Here is a 21806-nt window from a genome sequence, read left to right as displayed (position 1 = left end):
TTGTTCCGATTGACGTGGGCACCTTCGAGCGGCGCACCTTGCCTTTCGCACCTCCGTAGTATAAAATGTATACTGATACACCCTTCCCACCAAGATACCGGCCACAATCGGTTTTACACTCTTTTTGTCTATTTAAGGCTGTAAGAGGCTATTAACGACAGCTATGAACACAGAACGCACGCTTGCACTTGGGAGGAAGAATCCATATGTATGCAGTTAAAATGCTAATGAATTGATAAGTGGTTATGACCCTGAAGCTACATGAATAGACCAACTGGAGCTCCTAGAGATTATATGTATAAAAACTACACGTACAGATTTAAAAATGTAAGAGGGCGCTGTTCACAACCAGTCTCTCAAACACAACACAAACGTTTGTGCGACAAGGAAGTGTAACGGGGATTGCCTTTCCGTGTACACACTCTTTCTAAAAAAAGCTAAGTTCAGTCGACATGCCTCACCGCGTGTTGCTCGCTCCCAGCGGGTCGTTGGCTTTCGTGAAGGGGAGGAAAGGTAAAGAAACATTAATTATTATGGCCAATAGCTTTCAGTAGCCTAACCTGATAAGTTCTTCCAGTTCTGATACAATGGAACTGATAGGGGGATATACAACTATACAGGGTGTAAATTTCATGAAAGCTACACGATGTATGTGGTCCACACAACAGGTGTGATGGGACTTGGCCCATGAAACCACCACCAATCAAAAGTGAGTTTATTCAAATTTCTAAAATTCTCTAGCTCTTCCTAAAATTATTCTTTAGTGTTTTCTTCAGTCTTTTCTTCAGTCTCTTCTTCAGACATTTCTTCAGAATTTTCTCCGACTCTATGACTCGATCAATCGTGACCCACACGAAGTTGATCGCGTCGAAGACGACTTGCGCCGACGACGAGCGCAGAGCAAAACCGCGCTTAAGTCCGAGGATGCCGTCATCAAACTTGAATAATGCTCCAATTCCACGTCAAACGGCGCTTCCGCACGGTGAGCAAAACCTGGCATCAAAGGACCAGCTTGGGCAAATGACGATTGCTGTTAATAGCCTATCGACGCTTCAGTCGTAGCGAATTTGCGCGACCGTGAAATTGAACATCGTCACAAATATTACGACCGACGTGGTGGTACTGTAAAGTTTGACAAATTTCTTTTTTCGAATGGAAGCTCGAGTGATGACTCAAACCGCGAATTTTCGCGCCATCGGACCGATCACACGTGCTGAAGGGGACTCACAAAGGCTCATTTACGTACCGTACATACAGTAATTATATCTGGATTCCGTCCAGATAATCGACACTCGATTTTGGTCATGGATTCATGGAACCAAATCCTTGGATATCCATCGCTTGCGAAACGCGAATACAACTGCAGAATTGCTGAAGATACATGATATGACATTTCGATTTGGCCATTCAACAGCACAGGATCAGGTTCACTTCGATATTGATATGGCTCAGAAGTACGTGCGGTCATTAGTCGAGTCCACAGCGACAGAGAAAAAGAAAAGAATGGAACGGATCCTGTAAGCGGAGTCCGTCTTTGGACCTGCATCAATCTCAAAAACGATACAGCAACAGTCGTGAAAAAGACAACTACGAGACTCCCAATACTCCCGTACGCTGCTTAACTTAGCCATTTCACCAAGGGCACCTTCCGACTGCAGACGATCCACTCCGCCGCCACTTTCTCGACATCGCAGTATATATTTAGTGTCGAATAAGAAGAGGGGGGGTGCCCGAAGAGGGCGTACCCTCTGCTCCTTCTGTGGCTGCTCCACAATCTTCGTCTGATTTGATTGGAGACATTTCCCGGAGTATTCGCCAAAACAATCAGCAGCCATCTGCTTGCTGTCGACGTTCCGACTCTCACGATCGTTCGTTTGTTCCCGATATTTACGTTGATCCTAGTGATTCCGAGGATAATGCTGAGGCGACGATACGAAGGGGTTCAGCTTACGACCCTCGTGCTGAAGCCGTGGCTCTGACGCCACCTTCAAATACGACTGCGTTACATCCAGAAATTGCGTCGACGCTAAAGTTGGACTTGAAGAGCCTTACGTAGAACAATGGATGTGTCCTTAGCCAGCTTCGCAGGTCGATAGCGCACGCATTCCCATGGCATGACACCACTCGGAACGAATCGATGAAGCGAGAGAATAGCTTCGAGGTTCCCAAGCTTATATCCGCATCGTCTGATAGGTTCATAGTACGAAGTTGTACATAAATCCCCAGAAAAAAACATTTTGCCTTGACGACCTCGTCTATCTGCGTATTCCTTTGCAGATCTTCATTCGCCATTGCGTCTCGCACCCGAGTGATCATCACGACTCATGATGAATGAGCCCAGTGCGTCCTTGTATTTGCGCTTCACATTCCAATCATTGATTGTATCAATTTGGGAGGCAGCAAATCGCCGAGATCCTCCCCACATACATTTGAGACACCACCCATCGCGCAAAGCGGTATTTACGGTGGAGAATGAAGTGAATTGCTGAGAGCAAATTCACTTTAATGGTAATAATGAACTCTTTTCAGCAGGGTGTTTCGCACAGGAAGCTTTCTAACATATCACCGACCAGTCGCTTGGCACGTTATGTTTGCCCATCGGTCTTTGGGTGTACCGCTGTGGTCATATTGAAGCGAGTGCCAAGAAGAACTCCTTCTGTTGATCAGATCATAATGTTAATCCTCAAAATAGGCATCGCTTCCAATAAAATGATAGGAGCTAGCTCATAATCAAGACGACATGACAATGCGTCTGCCAGCATCAGTTTCCCTGACTTGTACGCGACCGTGAATTGTGTTCTGCTAAGAATGACAACCAGCAAGCCATTTACTGTGACGAGCGAGGCGACCGAACAGCATAACGCAAGCTCATGTGATCTGATTAGACAACAAACAGAGCTGAACCAAGAATTGAACAAATAAATACCAGATCTACGCGTACATTCTAGCACCGCACTGCGTTGCTCCAATGGCACTTATTCGGCAAATCTGTCATCATCGTCCTTCGAATGAGCGAGAATATCGTGGTGTTCAAGCCGCACTAGCTGAATTGAGATCATATATCGAATCAAATTCGGGATGAGTGGCATTTCACGCTGTGAGAGCTCTTTGATTTTATAGGAAGGCTCAGCGGAACCTTCAACATGTCCCCATCGTATGAATACTAGCTCTGCGTTAGACATGTTTAATGCCACCACGCTCCATTAACAATTTTTGCTAGGAGCGTGTCGTACACATTTACACATAGCGATCAAATCGAGTCAAATCAGAAGTTCTCGCGGCCTCGCAAATTTACAGCGGAGCTGCCGTATCTCTTTTGCTTAGAGGTAGCTTGGTTAAGGTCGGTGACCCTCGTTCTATACTTAAAACCAATACGAGTGTAGCGGATCGCAATCCACTTACTCCTAGAGTAACTACAACCATAACGAGCATAATAGGCTAATCAACTCTTTCGTTTAAAATGTAGACTGTAATTTTCGTTTTCATCTGCGGCAAAGCCGCCTGTATCTAGATCTATTGGTTTTCCTATCTATAAAGAAAAGCCTAATTAAATGTAAAACTGCTGACTGTTCCAGCCACGTACAGACTTCTTTATAAAGTGTAGCACACCATTGTGTGTGCACACCATCTTGTGTTACCCACACCCTTTGCAGCGGAACTGCCGTAGCTTTCCGCTTTGAGGAAGCGTAAGTTAGGTATCTGACCTTTCGTTCTATACTCAGAACAAGTTCGAGTTTAGCGGATCGCAGTCCGCTTACTCCAAGAGTAATTATTGCCTTTCCCCAAGGCTAATAAACTTTTCCGTTTAAATCAAAAACTGCCTCTAGTTATTCTTATCTGCGGCGAAGCCCCCTAATTTTAAATGTAAAGATTCACCTAAATATATATAGCAAAATCTAAATACATGCATAGCTACTGGCTACCCAGCTACGTACCGTATTCTTATTTGGGTGCAGTCACACCATGCCCATCTCGTGTGACACACCCCTGTTTCCAGGGTACGTGTAACCCCGTTACACCCTTCATACAAGGGCACGTGAAACCCCGTTACAAATTTAGAGGTGCTGATGTTGATACTAGGCTGTGAATTTCTTACTCTGATTGGTAGAGTTGCTACCTTGAATTACGTTGACTTCGACATTAGGAGGTACAACAGAATCCAGTTTGTCCCAAGTATGTGCAGGAGATCCTCCTGAGACTCGACCTCTTAATAACGGGTTCGTCGGACGCTTTTGCATGGGTGCTCGACCCTTCGTATCTCAATGCTAGGTACTAGGATAGTGCTTTCGCACCTGCGAGTACAACCAGGCTACACGGCAACAAAGTGACTTCTTTCTTCTTTTTCAGCTCGGTTAAGGTCCATCACGTCTGGCACGCTTACAGAGCCTCCGCCATCGGCACCCAAACTGAATAAATGTTACATTCGCAACGAATGCAACATCCACCGCTTCCTTCAAAAAGGTTGTCATGACTGCACCCGTTCAAATGCTTTTTTTCATGAAGACGGTGACCCTAACCGACTCCGAAATAGGAATTTTGCACAATAGCACAAATGTGCATAAATCGTATTTTGCCCATAACAACTGTGTACACACACTTAGTATTCATTTCAAAAGACAAAGATTTTTAGTCTGGTACGACAAAATGATGACTCATGAGACGGACGACGGTGTGTACGTGGTGAACGATTCCATATTTGCGACCGGCGAGGCGCACAAGGCGACACAGGAGGAGAACCTCGCTGAGATTCAGCCTCGCCCGATAAATGAAATCCTATACATCGCCTCCATCGTGGCGCAACTCCAATTTCCCTTAGACGTGGTGAACAGCATCCTGGAGCTTGCGGGCGTACTGCTCGCTTTTCAAGCTGAGACTTCAGACTTTTGTCGTGGTCGTAGTAATATGAATGAAGAATATGTGCGATTACAGCTGCCTACCCCTGAAGAGCTACAGATTCCGCTTGGAGTGGACGTGAGTAAATGTTCGCTGGTGGTAGCAGATTGCGTGTCCAAGGACCAAGGGTGGGCCACAGATGGACGCGAGCACAATGGTACTTACCGTGAATCGAGTTCCTGGTGTGAGCTGGTGGTGAGGTCCACAGTTGCAATGGGGGAGAGCAATGAGTTAGCGCGTGTGCCATTTTACCCAAACCTTCGAGCTGGCAGAAACTTTCGCCACCACCGCAGATATTTTACCAGCTCTGCTTTTTTGCTTAGAAGCTTAAATTTAGGTGATAGCGTATCAATAGTGCTGCGGTCGCAGTATCCCGGGTGGACAAACTCGGCTAAGTACGGCAGACTTGCAGTCTGCTTTGCTGTTGAGCTAAATGACGAATTCTCGTTTGCTGATATCTCTTTTCCGGAAAGCGATGTACTTGAAGAGGAGAGCAGGAAACCCTCTATCCCTTGCTGTATCCAGTAGAGGGCTTTTTACGTAAAATTACGTTCGTATATGTCTTCATACCGTCTTCATTTCGGAGTGCGTATGGAGTGATGGTAAAATTCCAGTAAGCAGTCGATGATCCGCAATCGGTGACAATGCTAGGTGAATGAAATGACTTCAGCCTAGAGAACTATAACGTGAGATTGAGACGGTAACCTGATTGGCAATCGACAATAACTCATGGTTTTGATGTTAAACTATTACAGGGTACTAGAAACCAAGAAGTGGTGTAATAAACCTCGCCCATTGTCAGTTGTCAAACTAACGAAGGACCTTTGTTTGTCTGAGCACAGTGAATAGAACATAATTCGGATGTTGGATTTAGAATAATTGCATCCGCAAATAATGACCAGACATTCTCGACCACGTCCTGAAAGCAAATATGTTTCAGAACATACAAAAGAAGTAAAAAGCAGGACAACCGACAGAAAAAATCATATATAAATATATATATTCCACAAAGGTGATTATTATTAATTTTAGATCCGTACGTTCACGTTTGCTCTGTTTGCTCTAACCACATATTATTTGCGTCTACCGTAGCAGCACTTAACTCTCTCACACCTTGACCATTCAGATTGTTAAGCTCGTTTTAAGCTTTCACGTTCATTATCGTAGCCTGCTTCTTGGCTCCGTGGGTTTATCCTGGCTAACAAAGCAACTTGGATAAGGAATGTTATAGTTCCATGCGGCTACATTGCAAGCGAGGCCGATAACCTGTTCGTCAGCATAAAAAATATAAGTGCTGCGCGCATCGTTTAATAGTCAATAGGCTCACATTTATTCATTCTTCTCGTTCTGAGCGCTGGAAGCGATCCATTTGTCTTCTAGGGACCGCGGATTGAAGTTGTGGCCTAGCTTACAAATCCACTGATACTTATTTGCCGTTCGACTAAACGAAGATGACAAGGTGTGCATTTGACTTCATTAGGGTAGCTATCAAACCGACAAATTCGTTTACGCTTAACAAAAGTTTGGATCAACAACCTGTGCGAGTTTATATCTCAAACGAGTGTTATCGTCTGTTTGGCTGTCAAATATGGTCGCCCTGCGGAGCATAAACAAAAAAAAACTCACGACTTTTCCGGTGCAAATTTACGTCAGATTTCAGATAGTGATCAGTGTTAGGAAAGCAATTGGGCTTCGATGATATTATCATTCTTTCAAACTACTATCACTACTAATATGATCCCTACAGTTTTACTATATTGTGCGCAGAATACCACCAAATATTTCTGAGAAAATTGAAAAGTCGGAGAAGGATTCAGATTCTTGGGTTCCATCAAACCTAAGCAGCAACAAGTAATCAATGCGTCAGCAGCGGGAGAAGGACGCCCGCAAGCCTCGTGCGCAGCAGCTTGTTTTCTCCACGAAAAAAGCGAGCCGCAAGGCGAAAGAGCGTCAGCAGCAAGGACATCATTCGGTCACGGGAAGTGCGAAAGCAGCGCCTTCAGATATACAGGAAGAGCAGGAGCATGAATCATTGTCCCGCGGTACTCAAGAGCGACGAAAGAACCGCTCAAGTCGCACCTATAGCCAGTCTGTGAAGCATATGCGGCCATCGTGTGCGCTATTACAGGGTGACCACACCACAGTGGCACAGTGCGTTCGTATGATGGTGGAGCGGAAGACAGATGCGTCACTGCTCGTGAACAAGAGCGGTTTGCTCACAGGCATTTTAACAGACCGGGACGTTGCGGTGAAAGTGGTGGCGGTGGGTAGAGACCCTTGTACGACATTGGCTTTTGAGGTTATGACGCCCGATCCATCGTGCGTATCAGCTAGTTCCAGCGCAATCGACGCATTAAAGATGATGATATCAGGACAATTTCGCCACTTGCCAGTCACAGATAACGATAAGGGTAGGAGTCAATTTGGGCGAACTGAGTGCAGTTTTTTAAATTCATGCCTAGAGTAATACTTTGTGATTTGCAGTGGTGGGCATACTGGACATTGCCAAGTGCCTTTACGAAGCAATAACAAAACTTGAGCATGCGTATCGAATTTCTTCCGATCGCTTGGAAGAAACGGTAAAAAAGGTAAACTTGCGATATATCAATATAGTAAAGCACAATGTTATTGACATTACCTGATTTTGCGCTGGACACTAGCTACAAAGAACATTGCCAGGGTCCACAGAGGCAAACCTTTTTGAGTCTTTGCGGCGGAAGGTAAGACTACAACGCATTGGTTTAATTTAATAGGTCCTTACTTACATTGTGTAAATGTGCTGCAGCTATTCCTCCCAACGCTATCAGCAATCATAGTAGAAGGATCGGAGGTGCCTGTGCTTAGACCGAAGTCAACAGCTATGGACGCAGCATGTGTGATGCTGAATCATAAGACAAACGCAGTCATGGTGTGCGATGAAGCGGGTCGTACAGCGGGAATTTTCACGTCAAAGGATCTGATGCGACGTGTGGTAGCTTTATCGCTGAAGCCCAATGAGTCTTTGCTGTCTAGTGTGATGACGCCTGACCCACAAACAGCCACTTTAAGCACAACGATTTTGGAAACACTTCATTCGATGCACAATGGAAGTTTTTTGCACGTACCCGTCTTCGGTGATGGTGAAAAGTTGGTGGGTATCGTGGATGTTCTGCAGGTTACGCACGGTGTTATTCAACAAATGGGCACTTTTCAAAGTGTTAGAAGCGATGGTGTTCAGCCGCTTTGGGATCAATTTCGAAGCAGTTTGAAGAAGTCAAACGACTCTGGTGAACACGAAGAAGTTGAGGATGATCGGTCGAACGTCGGTGTGAATGATTCCGATGCAGATGGCATTGACACTCCGGTTTTGGTGGGGCGACAATCGTGGAATGAGTTTCAATTGTCGGTAGGAACACGTGCAACGGGTGACTCAGCAGCTCTGGATGAGAACCCTTTAACTGAAGAAGGGCATGTTCCCGATGTATTTGTTTACAAACTTGCCGATTCTTATGGTAACAACCACCGTTTTACTAGCTCTGCTGAGTCCGTGAGCCAGCTGCTTGTGGATGTTCAAACCCGGCTTGGTGATAATACCATTCGCCGTGTCTTTTACGTTGATGACGAAGGCGATCATGTGCGTATGAAGGTGATGAGTGCCGTATTTTAGACGAGGTCACACTTGTTTTTTTTTTATTGCAGGTGCTACTTTCTGAGGATTCTGAGTTGAGAGATGCTGTAAATCGCGCGCGCACCTGGGGAAATAAGTATATTCGGCTCATGGTTCCTCATTACCGACTTGTTCGCCGAGTGCTGGCGCATAACAGCGAAACGACGATCGGAATGGTCGTTTATGCCGCTGCTGTTGCTGCACTTGCTGGTGCATCGTTTTTCCTCAGCAGGCGAAAGTGACGTTTTTTAATCGGTTTAGTATATGCGTTTTGTGCGTGAAGAACATTGTGTGATGAATGAATGACGAAATTTAAACATTTGAGCAAACAAAACGCAGCTTCTAATAAATACTAGCTGCCCCAAAGGATACTTATCAAAACCGAGCGACCCACAGCTGTAAATCACGAAGATGAATAGATAATGACCGTTGTCAGGAACTAACACGAGAGACTACGGCGGTAATGTGCATCGCGCTGAATAATGCCAGTAGGACTACGGATCTCCAGGTAAAGATGTCCGGGAAATGATAGAAGAGTGTCCACATACCGTATAAGAACATTCCCGTGAGAAGTAGCAAAGAGTTTTGGGGGTTTATGGGCTTGAGGTTTGCCTGGATCACTGCCTCTGGATTGGGTGTTGAAGCTGTATACAGAAATAAAACATCACTAGCAGCCTCTAATGTTCAGCTTTAGATAATATTACGTACGCGCATCGGTAATAACGCTGTGGATCACCCCATTTTCTTCAATGCCGTACTCGCCCATGGTGCGACTAGAAAGAAGCAGCATGCCCATGTAAATAAGCCTAACTTTTTTTTTGTTGGCGAGCTCTGCTGCAAAGAACTTCAACAGTATTAAGTGATTGTGACAGCTGCTAATACTGGTCACAGCTCACCATATTGATAAATTCGTCAACTTGCTGCGTGGCCTTAAACCACGAAGTTCGAATCTCTTCGCCTTGGCGTAGTCGAACGGACAAGAAGCCCTCGGGTGCCTTGTATGCGACTCCATCTTCTTCCTCTGGTTTCTGTCTCGACAAGCCCATGAATAAGACAACCAGTAGCAAAATATAACAATTATTGCTTTACCCCTTTATGAGGCGATGCCACCGGTGCGTTAGCCCTGTGTGCGACCAACGTAGAATAAGTTTTCATTGATTCCACAAGCAGGACAAAACAGAGCATTTCGTACCGCACATTATCGTCTACAAGCTCCCATTCATCCTGAAGGTTCGTAGAAGACGAATTTCTACTGTCCATGAGCTTCAAGGGCGGCAACGAAAGCGACAAATTTTCGAACTGGTCCTTTTTTGCGTGCTCGCAAATATAGGACAAAAATCGACAGGCCTCGTTGAAATTATCGTCAATGCGATGTTCGAAGTATTGCTCAAATAAGTGTAATTTAAAATCTGTATTTTGATTCTGGCTGAACCTGCCAACATTTCTTTTCGACTCTTCGGCATTCAGCGTGATAGTTTCAACAGTAAAACATAGGGGAAGGGCAGTGCAACATGCAGCAATCTAGACCCACATTCAGACATACGGATTTACCATGCACTTTGCACAAAAGAAGCTTTGACTTAAAGAGGCCGTGACAAACACACAGAGGTTGGGTTCGTACGCTTCTACCAGGAGAACACCGAGAGCCTCTACCGTATTGCATAACAGCTCTGTTATTTTGGAGAGAATTTATTAAAAATCAAGGCTATCCAAGCTTATACAACTTATCTACATTTTAGTGCATCTGACTTAAGCCATGTGTACTACGAATCCCTCCATCATTTTCATAAATATCAATACTTCGGTACTTATAAATACTCACAATTTGACCAAAGTGCAACGTGAATTTTGCACAATTGTACAGTATTGTATTTGTTACAATTGTGCCAATTGTGTGAGGTTCGTTCACTGTGCTCATTCCTCATCGCTGCACCAGTCCCGCATTCTGTCTCCTTTTATCAACAAAAAGTACTGCGACACGTCGTCAAAAAATCGTTACGATGACTAGCTTCTTCGGATGAGCTGGACCTAGTTCTAGGAGTCCTGCTTGCTCTACTGTAAACACAAGAGCTACACCGAGCCTTGTCCAAATTGCAGCGGCTGCTGTAGCTTTTTCGCTTAGAGGAAGCTTGGTAAGGTCGGTGACCTTCGCTCTATACTTGGAACTAGTGCAAATTCAGCGGTTTGCAATCCACTAACTCCAAGAGTGACAACAGCCTTAACCCAAGCCTAATTAACTCTTTCGTTTGAAATGTAAACTGTATTTCTCGATATTATATGCGGCAAATGGCGCCTATATCTAAATCTATAGGTTTTCCCATCTATATCCTAATTAAATGTATAACTACTGACAGACCAGCCACGTACTGACTTCTTGTTCAAGTGTAGCCACACAAATGTGTGGTCATACCATCGTGTGACCCACACCAGCCATACCACGGCACGTGAAATCCCGCTCCATCAAAACTATAACCACCTACAGTTCCAATGCTACTATCGTCTCGAACGAGTCTCGTGTGTCTAAGGCACCACAGCATCACCAGGATCCTCTTCACGAATTTTCTGCTCAATGATCCCTGTGTTGTGGACACGGAAGACTTCCAGCCTTGCTGGTCCTGTGAACGATCGCGAGATGAGCCCTTCTTTGTCTCCTGCACGCGGTGCAACTTCGGACAGCACGCCCACAGCTTCGCAGCCCAAGCTCTCGATAACCGAGTACCGCGCAGCGTATCGTCAGCGACATGGTCGCACAATCAACAACACAGACGCGATATCTACTCCACACCGCGCACCGCGCCCGCCATGGGCGATGGATTACCTCGTCGAGGATTTGAAGGATGTCGACTACGGTTCGGATACTTTTTTTCCAGGATAGAAGAAGAAGAGGGCGAGGTGCCCTAGCGGCGCGACGTGAGTCCTGCTTGAACTGCGGACGCCGTGTCCGATTCCCGAGCTCTCGACTTCCGGGGGAAGCTGTGCCATTACCAATTTCTCGACTAGGCACAGAAGCAGCAGCTAGATGCTGTCCGCAGGGGGGGCGGTACTTGACCCTCGTGGAATACGGCTTCCGCTCGGTGGATCCCGCCACAGAAGCGGAGGACGCGATCACTTGACCGTTGGACGTCTACGTAATCGCGCTTCCGACTACTACACAAGCTGCGCTTGAATGAAAATTTCTCCGAGCTCGCTTCTTGGCTTCCCATGAAATCCCGTTGGATACGTAGTGCACTCGACTTCGTCCTCAAAGAGGAGGAGCTCTTAGACCCGTGATGCGGGCGATTCATGTGGTGCTCACCCCTGGTGAAACCGCTGCAGATGATGAAGAGTTTTTTTTGCAATCGATGCAGCGGCACCTGAAAATTTCCTTGCTGTACAACTTACAGACAAGGGTGTAGACGCGCGCGTGGAACGCTATCTTCGGATTGAGTCTGCAAAACTCGGGGACCGACGCCGAATTCCTTTGGATTACCGCTTTGGGACGTACGGGTTGATCCAGCACGGTCCCGCGAGATCTGTGGTATCACTCACGAGTGAGCCAGCGACATTCAGGGCCATAGCTTGAGCTCAGCTCGCGGAACATCATGATCCCTCTGATCATGAGCGTCCACGACGTCTGGACAGTCTTGCCGAAGTGGAACTTCAAACTCCCACATGTTCTCAAAGTCAGGTATCCCCGCCACTTCTCAAGATACGGGTTTGACCCTGGCGACGACGCCGCCCCACAAGACGTTCCACGTGATAGTGGACACCACCATTCTCGTCGAGAGGAGTCGGCGGCGGGCGATAACGACTGGGTCGATCGCCATCCGGTCACTCGCAATGCTGTTAGAGCTCTTGAGGACGAGGTCCGTCGTGATCGGAACTCCGCCAAAACATAATGTTGGGTCGCATACCGCTGCGCGGAAGACTTAGAGAGCTTGAAGCACGTCGTGCGCCGGATGCCTCACGTTGTGCACTATCGCATTCTGTCGGAGCAGCTCCTAGCCGTTGAGCAGACGAATGCGTCATTTTATGTGCAGGTGGAGAGCTTGGCGCCGTTGGCGATGGAGATTGTTGCTCTTCGTGCTTGAAACCAGTTGCTTGACCAGCTTCTTGATGGTCGAGCGCCGGTAGGCGCCGCTCGATCCGGTGCTAACGTTTCTTTTGCGCCGGATCCCGGTGCGGCCTAAGCAAACCCACAGAAAACACCCGGGAAGGTTTCGCGTATACTCAACGCCCTGCTTGACCGCAAACTTGAAACCTTGGACGGAGCTTCGTCTCGAAGACGGCAGAAAATGCGTGATATGACCTCAAAGTTTTCAATATCTCCTCTACCTCTTCCTTCTGTATATTTCCTCTGCCTGTCTCGGCTTTTACCCATCGCATCACGAACGTGTAAAAAAACATCCAGTCTATTGGTGGTCAGGAAGTCTTCGACTTCTTTACGAACAGTGAGACGGCTGACCTCAGCTAGCCGCTCGGATATTCCTCCCCACCAAGCCCAGAGCCATGAGTCAGTGGCGTCAGCGGGACGCGAGGATGAACGAGCTCATGTAAAATGGCGTGTAGCCGGTAGATGAATGCGCTGCATTGTTCAGAGTAAACTCTACGAGTGGCAGCATGGCGCTCCGGCGCCTGTATCAGTACAGACGCTGAGGAGGACGTCCTCGACGACGCGATTCACGCGCTCAGTTTGACCAACAGTTTGCGGATGGTTCGCTGAAGACCAGTTCAGTTTGGCGCCTAGCACCTTGAAAATCGTCGACCAAAACTTCCTAGTGAAGCGTGGGTCTCCTTCAGAAACAATTGACTCCAGGAGTTCATGTTGTCGAAAGACACGATCCACAATCAGCGTAGCTGTACTGACACCGTCGATGTTGTCCGATACCGGCTCAAGATGCGCCATCTTGCTCAAACATCCTACAAGGACCACGATATCCGTGTTGCCCGCCGAGGCCTTCGGCAGGCCAAACACAAAGTCCAAACTCATGGACTGCCAGCACCCGGAGGGTACCGGCAAACTGGCCAGCGGTACCGCAGCATTCGCAGCAGTTTCTTCCTTTGACAGATCTCGAACATGCGTGCACCTATGTACCCATGTTCGAGATCTGTTCGGTCACTAGTACAGTTTGAGCCACCAGTAGAGCAACGCACAGAGCTGTGTGTCATCTCACGACCGAGATGACTACTGAGCGGGGTGTCGTGGGCCTCACAGAGGATACAGAATTTCAAATTCTCATCGTGATGAGCCACAATTCGGTGCGTATCCGTCAAGTCGTTTCTATAATACAGCAATCCATTATTTAATGAATGTCGGAGCAACCGTGCACGTAGTCGCGATGACAACTTCTTGTCCAAGTTTCCAAACTCCTCCCGAGAGTCCGTAGCAGTGCTACGCACAAACCACCGCCCGGGTATGCGGCGTGTATCGAATCCGTCACTGACGACGTCACCGCCGTGACATAAGCAAGCTCTGCGTGACAAGTTTCCAAACTCCTCCCGAGAGTCCGTAGCAGTGCTACGCACAAACCACCGCCCGGGTATGCGGCGTGTATCGAATCCGTCACTGACGACGTCACCGCCGTGACATAAGCAAGCTCTGCGTGACAATGCATCAGCAAAATCATTATTCTTTCCTGGCTTATACTTCACCTCGAAGTTATATTCTGCGAAGAAAGGGAACCACCTGGGTATCCACTTCGAGTGGTGAGGCGACTTTGTGTAGCGCGTAGTGACGCAGGGTATGTGTTGATCACGAACGGCTTGGAGCCGAGCAGGTGATCTTTGAACTTGACAAGTGCATAATTTACGCAGGTAATCCCGTGTCGTGAATTGGGAAGTTTTTCTCTTACACCTTAAACTGGCGAGTTTGGATCGCGATCACCCGATCTCGCCCCTCCGCGTCTGCTTGTAGCAGTGCACAGCCGAGGGCAAAGTCCGAAGCGTCACAGACGACACCGAAAGGATGATCCAGGTCAGGCAACACCAGTATTGGCGAATGAAGAATGCTGGCTTTGACCCTGTCAGAAGCTTCCCGACGCTCCGTGTCCCAACACCATTTCGCATCCTTCTTAAGGATGTTCAACAATGACCGTGTAGTTTTCGCTGTACTTGTGCTAGTAGTTGGCGAGGCCACGCCACTTTGCGCAAGTCTTTTTGGCTTATTGGAACCGGCCAGTCCACAATGGCCTATACCGTAGCGGAATCCGCTCGAAGGCCACGCTTCCCAATGAAGCACCGTTAAAAGGGATTTACTCGGCGCCAAAGAGTCTACATTGGCATACAGCTCATTCGTGCGCATGCACTCAAGCACCGCTCTTGAATGTACGATGTGATTTTCTTCATCCGTCCTCCCATGCTCCGCACGACTGTGGACGAAGATGTCTGTGCATATGCCCGGTGAGGCCCAAACAACTGCGTTACAAGATCATTAAATGTTTTTGGTGCAATTCTTAAGGTTCCACCAGACAGAGCATGCTACTCGGAGCACTCACCGCCGTCAGCGGAATATCGCTCGCTCTCATTAGGAATCGGTAATAACCATCGACAAAGTCGAGTGCGCTGTACTTTGCACAGCAACCACATTTCTCTGAAGAATATCCTTCCTAAAATCCTGCGACTGTGCCGGAACGGTGGCAGCGATGTGCTAATTGTAAGCGCTGATGATACGCCACTTGCTGCCACGAAGCGGTCTGAGGAACCATGCGCTGTTAGCGTCATGTCATGCAGCAGCAGCACATATTAGTCACTTTAGCATGTCATTTCTCCTTAGCATCTGTTTTGTCGATGTCGCTTTTGATAAAGAATACCTCAACACTAACTTATATGCGAGGCCTTTGTTCCCGCTTCAGGTTGAACCTTATAAATTGATGTCTGTGCGCTGCCAACGTTCTCTCCGCGCAAAGAACAAAATAATCTTGTTATATTTTGTGGCGCTTGTAGCCAATCCGGCCTCCGAGACATAAGAAGCCTAGATCCTACGGGGGATAGTGCACAAATGTTATTTATACCTCGGACAACTAGGCATGCTTGGCAGGATCATGTCTACGGCTCATTTTGAAAAAAAGGCAATCGGTGGCTCAAGGGCCTAAAGCAGTAGTTGCTCGCTCGGGGGAACTCGTCAGCTATTAAAATAAGCGGGTGGTAATACTCACAAATAACCTCAGCCTAGCATCGGTTGAGATACAACAACATGTTTTATTACCAGTGTTTGGACCTCTAGTACAGTGATGTAAAAGTCTCCTAATTTGGGTGAGAGAAGGGATGATGGCCATAAGTTTGGCAATTCTTTAAACAGAGCAACAGCCCATTGCGTTGGGGATTTCAAGCTGGAGGGTGTTGCGCAAGGATAAGAACTTCACGTATAGTACCTCTGAAGAATATATCGGGAGTGTTGAAGCCAAATTATTTGCTGGGTTCGCACCGCCAATTCAGACACAACGCTTGTGTTCGAACATTCTGTTCATTCATCAAGAGAACTAGCGACTTTATCCAAGCGTTCAGAGCTGTCATCATCGCAATGTGGTAGATCCTTCACTAAATAACATGCCTGGCACCGCCATTGTAACTGGTGTTCAAGAAGGTGCAAGTCGGACGCCATTCCTGTTCATTTAGCCTCTTTGAGGACGCGGTAAAAATATCGCATCACCCTGAGAATTATATTTGCGCTGCGAGTCGGTTGGAGTACGAGATTTGAGATGTTATCTTATCCAATATATGGCATTGTTTGAGCATTATGAGCCAAGGATCGATCGAAAGTGAATAGGTGGGATGCGCTTTCACCGGGAAGCTTTTGACCCATCTCCACTGTAGACGAGAAAGAGTAATTGTGTGTGTAACGGCGACTAGGGATGAGCAATTGTGAATCGCTAATAGAAAATGCAATTCTCACGATGGTCCATCCATACCACGACGTAGCCGTACTGCTGGGACAGTGTGTGAATTTCTTACTGCAAAGCATCCAATCTTCATACATTTGCGACATAAATAATAAAAACTCATAAATCTTCTCATTTGCAGTAAAATGCTTTGGAAGCTGCCGGCGATACCCCGGGTCCGTCTAATGCAAGAGCAAGGTTTCATTGTCTAACGACACAGAGGTTTAGGTGATATCGTGCCTATGTCAAGTACCATGATTGTGCAGAGTATGGGAAATTGGATGTCAGATTATGCGTCAAATGTTGGACTTGGTGGCATCGTCACCACGTCTCTCGAAAAAATTATTTTCCTTTTTTACAGAATAAATCTTTTAGAAACATACTGGGTCAACTTATTTATAATGTATCACGTTTCACAACGGTGACGTCCACATTGATGATGCAATTCGAACAGCGAGCGGGTCAGGTGCAACATTTGGTGGCTTTTGAGCTGCAAAGCTTGCTGTTTTATCGCACTGACATCCATGATAAATAACGTTTGTCAGCATCCCACAAAGAGAACCTCGAATTCAGAGACCTGTAGAAGGTAAATGATACATTCTCGGGCAGCCATCTCTGGACACGAACGCCATACTGCTTATCCAGTCCCATGTGTTGACGACCCTGATGGTAAGCGTTCGTGGTAAACGGGTTAACGGATGAAAACCTTCTTGCGTGCGTCGGTGCCCTTATTAAGCCTGTCGGCCCCTGCAGAATGGAGGCTGTCCGGGTATCTAGTTTTATTTTACAGAAGATGCGTCCGACAATACCGGTATTGTTGTCTTTGTGAATCGTCTGAGCAAAATGGCTAAATAAAAGACATGTCTAACTGATAGGCATTGTTTTAGTTCGATATCCGTGCATTACAGCGACGTTCGGCGAAACTTGTTCAAGGTTCCGCGTACCAGATTGAACATAAAATTGCCGCTGATGATCCTCAGACAGATTAAATAAATCAAACGCTATAATCAAAACGTTGCTTCGCCGTGAACAAAGCACTTTAAATCGGGATGGCTTGTAAGAGCGATCTTCACGAAACTGACGTAGAATACAAATTGCATTCGCAATCTCTTCGAGATATTGAGAGTGTAGCCCAAGTCGTGTATAATTACGTCCGTAAGAGTTTCGATACAGCAGGGCGAAAACTTAGTCGGGAAGTTAAGTGCATTCAATAATTTCTTTCACCCAATACATATTCGTGCACGTTCCTTATGTTTCTTTTGCAGTGCATATCCTGGTTCGCAGCCATGACGCCATAAACTCAACGGATGCTTTTCAGTCTCACCGAAACAAATCTGTGACTTTTGCTTCAAAGTGTGGGAGTTAAGCTAGTATCAGTGAGTCAAATCATACCGATAGTCTGGAACCAACAAGACTGGGTCTACTTTGCGGCAGGGCGAAAAAGAGCTATCCTTATCACATCTATAAAATAGGGTAAAGCATGAGACGCGTGATTTATCACAAACTCAATGAGTAAACGCATTCACTCCAGTACTGTGTGTGCTCCTCGCAGATGCTTCAGAGAATACAAGCATCCCATTGAGGTGAACTAAGTTCGACATCAGGGTAACGAACCTGTTCTGAGCCACACGGACTACTCGGGCAATATTATCCTGGTGCTGCTGCAGCTTATGACTTAGCCAACCATCATTATTTTATTCATGGGCAAAAAGCGGCAGGATCGCCCAGTGCAACGCGCTTTTTACTAGCAAGTGGGATATGGTCTTGCTCCAATGTCGAGTCGTGGATGCTAGCTGTTCCAGTGGTCCCATAGATGTAAGCAGCGCTACTGGCAGCAAAATTTGAGGTGGCGAGCTTGCACCTCGACGTCTATGTCGCGCTTTAAACATCGCAAAAGCTAAACGTTACATAAAATTGGTTTAGTTTAACCCCTGTATAAATTATACAAGGTGACTTGAATGACACTGTAAGACGGTTCAAGCGGCGAGCTTTTATCATCTAGTTTGCGAATTGAGCGCGAAACATTTGTCAGCGCTCATTAGGTTTTTCGTATGGTTGCAAAGTTATTCAACCGCTGTTTTTCCAGGCAAAGGTGTTAGTTTTGAGGAGCGGTCAACTGAAAGGCTCGAAGTGCTCACAGAACGTCTTCCGAGCGCTGCTTATGGCAATAGCTTGAGCGAAAAGAATGCTCACCTAAGTGTCTAAGGGCTTCGCTACGCCGCGGCAGACAGCTTCCGACGGATTAAAACCATAATCACGTCGTGATTTGTTGCTGCAACTCATTGTGCCTGCTGATGGGAATTTCCACCGAGCCAGACATTGCCGTGAGCTCCATGGCGTGACGTTTTGACACTTCCCGTCAGGTGAAATGAGCAAAGAGTGCACTATTCTTTCCAACACGTGGCGTAACGTAGAAAAGCCTCTTGCTCAGCAATATGTCCCAAAGAGAACAGGGGCTCGGTAAGTCGCTACAGCCGCTCTCACACTTCGGATTTTTGCTGAGAATGGTTTACGATCGTCAGCAGCATGAACCGCACCTTCTCAGGGGCTCGTTGAGCCATGGGCGCGCGCTAAGAAGAGAAATTCTGATGCGGATAAAGCAAGAGTTGTGAGCTACAAGTAGTGGAGTTATTTCAAATTGCAGTAGATATTTCTTGAGTATTTCAATGCAGTAAGTATGAGAGTCACTGTGGTCCACATCTATTAATATCGTATTATGGTAAACATACACATTAGCTTTCGGCGCACAGCTCAGGGCGTTGATGAGGATAATGGGTCGTGGGACACGCGTCTCACATCATACAATTTATAAATTTACTTTCTTAAACATGCTAAAACATATATTTTTGTAACCGGGCAAGTACAGTGGTTTAACCTTTCACATTTGGTACATTTCAACTGGCAATGCAATGCGGCACAATTGTACAAAATTCTTACCACCCTTGTTGTATACGTGAATACTCGAAAAAATATCTGTGAAGAAAATGGAACCTCAAGGAGGAGTCCGTGTCAGATAATAAAGACAGATTGAGTATATACGATAGTAAAGCGTATATACTAAGTAGCAGTCTAAATGGATCATTCTCACTGTAAATATATATCTTGCAATAGCAAAAAGTCCTAGTTACCTTTGAGGCTCTCGATTCCGCTCTTGATAGAAGCGCACAAACCCAATCTCTGAGCGTTTGTCACCGCAGAATATCTAAATCAAAGCTTCCTATGTGCAAGGGGAACACCAACTCCGCTGCAATCGTCGTAGTCGTGCTAGTCATCCCGCCTCATCGTAGCGAGCGAGCGATGGACGAGGAAATTAAGCTCGAGTACATGCGCACTACCAAGTATCGAAGGCATTTGGCGCATTTGGGGGGGGAATTCTATGACATTCGAGCAAAACCGAGACGCTCAGAACTTTTTTGTCGATCTCGATGAATTAAAAGGCTTCAGGAAGTTTCTTGACCAACTAGTTGCAAAAAGCACAATTGACAATGCCACTTCGTTGACAACTTGCTCGAATTCAGCGTGTTTCGGTTCATATTTCAGAGTCACCTTTTTACACACCAAAACATATTAGAAGCGTACATATATATTAAACTATGACATTTAGGAAATTTAACTGGGGTCTACACATACTACAATTTATATTTTGGTCATTCCGCTTTCTCCAATGGGCTTCTGTCATGGACTTACCGTTTGGGTCCCTGTAGCTCTAATGCTAGCTGATATGTTAGTAGGAGCAATACCTCCACAAGATGAAGAAAACCCTGTCAAGTTTGGTTTTGACTCATCTCTCCCACCCCAAGACAAGTTCTATGTGCCGCACGAAGCCTCGCAGCGGCCACACCAGCTATTTAGTGTTTGCCTTTCTGCATTGGTTGTGTGTATTGCATCGGCGGCTAGGACTGGTGGAGGGGCTTTGCTGAATGCTGTTTACGTTTTAATTTTGAGTCTGGAGCCGGATGTATGTGATGTACTGCTGCAGTGAAAATCTGCTTACATCGTGATACTATGTGATGACTTATTGTATAGGAGGCAATTCCTGTTACTAGCATTACCGTTTTTGGGGGAGGTATGTTTGTTTGTCAAGCGAAGGAAATCTTATACATATGCTATGTTTGACCATGTCTTGTAGCCATTTGCGACGTCTTTTTCAATCTATGGAAAAAATCAATCCATTCAAATTTTTCGCTGATCAACTGGGATTTTATTCTGTTGATGCAGCCAATGCTTCTCAGTAAGTGTCAGAGCTTTTCGTAAACTAACTTTTGGTGACTTTAGCTCGTCGTTTTTTTCTGTAGCGGGTGCAGCTCTCGGAGCGTCAATGACAGTGTTGTTATCTTCTTGGCTGCTTGTTATCTCAATGATAGTGTACCTGATCTACGTCGGCAGAAAAATATTTGTCAAGGCTTATGCTGCTGGACATGATGAAGGTTGGCGGTGTTGTAGCAACAATGAGATGACATTGCTGCTTGGTGTGCCGTCCTCTGGCGTTCAGGTGAGAACGCAACTACATCACGTTACTGAGAATAGTTTGGTATTCTGGTGAAAAAACATTTTATCACTAGGACGAGGACGGAAACTTTCAGTACAGGGCTTGTCACCCGTGGCGTAAGGTAGCAATGAATCTCGGTCTCTTTGTTGCTACATTGCTGCTTACGTTGCTTCGAGGCGGAAAGTATATATCCAACCCATTTGGAATTCCTCCCGGATCATTTGTCCTCATATTCGTCTCAGCGCTGCCTGTCATCTTTCTTTTGGTCGTGTCACGCTACCAGATGAAAGGCATTGTGGCAACGTTTCAAAGGCAGCAGAGTTCTCGTTACATCCTTGCACCAAATGAAGTCAAGGTAAGCTGCGCTTACTTGCACATCACTAATATCTTAATAAAAGTCTTATATTGTGATATTTATCAAGTGGTCGCCGGACTTCATCCAAAACTTCTCTCTTCACTTGGTCGGCAGCGGCTTTATTGCAGGGGCGTTCGGCGTCGGCAATGAGGATGCGACATCAATCTTGCTGCGCAGAGTAAATTTTCCACCAGAAGCAGTGTCTGCCATGTCGGCCACGACCGTGTTTTTTGTTAGCGGCGGTAAGCTTGCTTGATTTTCTGCTATGATTACCATTAACGGATGCACTTACAATTTGTAGTGGCATCCCTTAACTTTTTGCTGTGGGGCCACTTGGATTTGCAATTGGCCAAGTTATATATGCCGCTTGGCCTATTGATGACGTTACTGGGTCGGATGTGCCTAGGAAAAATTGCTCAAAAAGCTAAATCGTGCTCTTTATTACTTTTTGCCATTGCCGCTGCGATTTTCATTAGTATTGTGCCACTTAGTTACATGGAGTTGCGCGCTCTAATCAGTTTCTAAGTCAGATTTAAGAGCTCAAATCAAGCTTCGTATTGTTATAAA

At 46.2% G+C, this 21806-nt stretch overlaps 6 protein-coding genes across 6 annotated transcripts; 4 read left to right on the top strand and 2 right to left on the bottom strand.

Annotated features, from left to right (window-relative positions):
• Positions 1 to 4644: 4644 nt before the first annotated feature.
• On the top strand, positions 4645 to 5421 carry PHALS_00612 (uncharacterized protein; the record flags this gene model as incomplete). Its single annotated transcript, XM_024717968.1, has 1 exon — positions 4645 to 5421. One exon carries the CDS (start codon positions 4645 to 4647, stop codon positions 5419 to 5421), a length of 777 nt encoding a protein of 258 aa, XP_024586837.1.
• Positions 5422 to 6751: 1330 nt separating this feature from the next.
• On the top strand, positions 6752 to 8781 carry PHALS_00611 (myosin-like protein; the record flags this gene model as incomplete). The annotated part of the gene is made up of 5 exons (XM_024717957.1): positions 6752 to 7304; positions 7378 to 7481; positions 7554 to 7613; positions 7679 to 8506; positions 8572 to 8781. The coding sequence occupies 5 exons, from the start codon at positions 6752 to 6754 to the stop codon at positions 8779 to 8781; spliced, it is 1755 nt and encodes a 584-aa protein (XP_024586836.1).
• Positions 8782 to 8991: 210 nt separating this feature from the next.
• Positions 8992 to 9799, bottom strand: PHALS_00610 (Ubiquitin domain; the record flags this gene model as incomplete). Its single annotated transcript, XM_024717946.1, has 6 exons — positions 8992 to 9014; positions 9088 to 9183; positions 9248 to 9383; positions 9436 to 9567; positions 9629 to 9662; positions 9732 to 9799. The coding sequence occupies 6 exons, from the start codon at positions 9797 to 9799 to the stop codon at positions 8992 to 8994; spliced, it is 489 nt and encodes a 162-aa protein (XP_024586835.1).
• Positions 9800 to 15334: 5535 nt separating this feature from the next.
• On the bottom strand, positions 15335 to 15573 carry PHALS_00609 (uncharacterized protein; the record flags this gene model as incomplete). The annotated part of the gene is made up of 2 exons (XM_024717935.1): positions 15335 to 15495; positions 15567 to 15573. The coding sequence occupies 2 exons, from the start codon at positions 15571 to 15573 to the stop codon at positions 15335 to 15337; spliced, it is 168 nt and encodes a 55-aa protein (XP_024586834.1).
• Positions 15574 to 16368: 795 nt separating this feature from the next.
• Positions 16369 to 16607, top strand: PHALS_00608 (uncharacterized protein; the record flags this gene model as incomplete). The annotated part of the gene is made up of 2 exons (XM_024717924.1): positions 16369 to 16451; positions 16538 to 16607. 2 exons carry the CDS (start codon positions 16369 to 16371, stop codon positions 16605 to 16607), a joined length of 153 nt encoding a protein of 50 aa, XP_024586833.1.
• A 3452-nt stretch (positions 16608 to 20059) lies between these two features.
• On the top strand, positions 20060 to 21764 carry PHALS_00607 (Transmembrane protein TauE like; the record flags this gene model as incomplete). The annotated part of the gene is made up of 7 exons (XM_024717913.1): positions 20060 to 20353; positions 20422 to 20461; positions 20525 to 20626; positions 20691 to 20887; positions 20958 to 21239; positions 21307 to 21481; positions 21541 to 21764. The coding sequence occupies 7 exons, from the start codon at positions 20060 to 20062 to the stop codon at positions 21762 to 21764; spliced, it is 1314 nt and encodes a 437-aa protein (XP_024586832.1).
• Between the last annotated feature and the right edge of the window lie 42 nt (positions 21765 to 21806).

Source organism: Plasmopara halstedii, assembly GCF_900000015.1.
Source record: "Plasmopara halstedii genome assembly, contig: Scaffold_117, whole genome shotgun sequence".
NCBI lineage: Eukaryota > Oomycota > Peronosporomycetes > Peronosporales > Peronosporaceae > Plasmopara > Plasmopara halstedii.
This window is presented reverse-complemented; position numbering and strand designations above follow the sequence as displayed.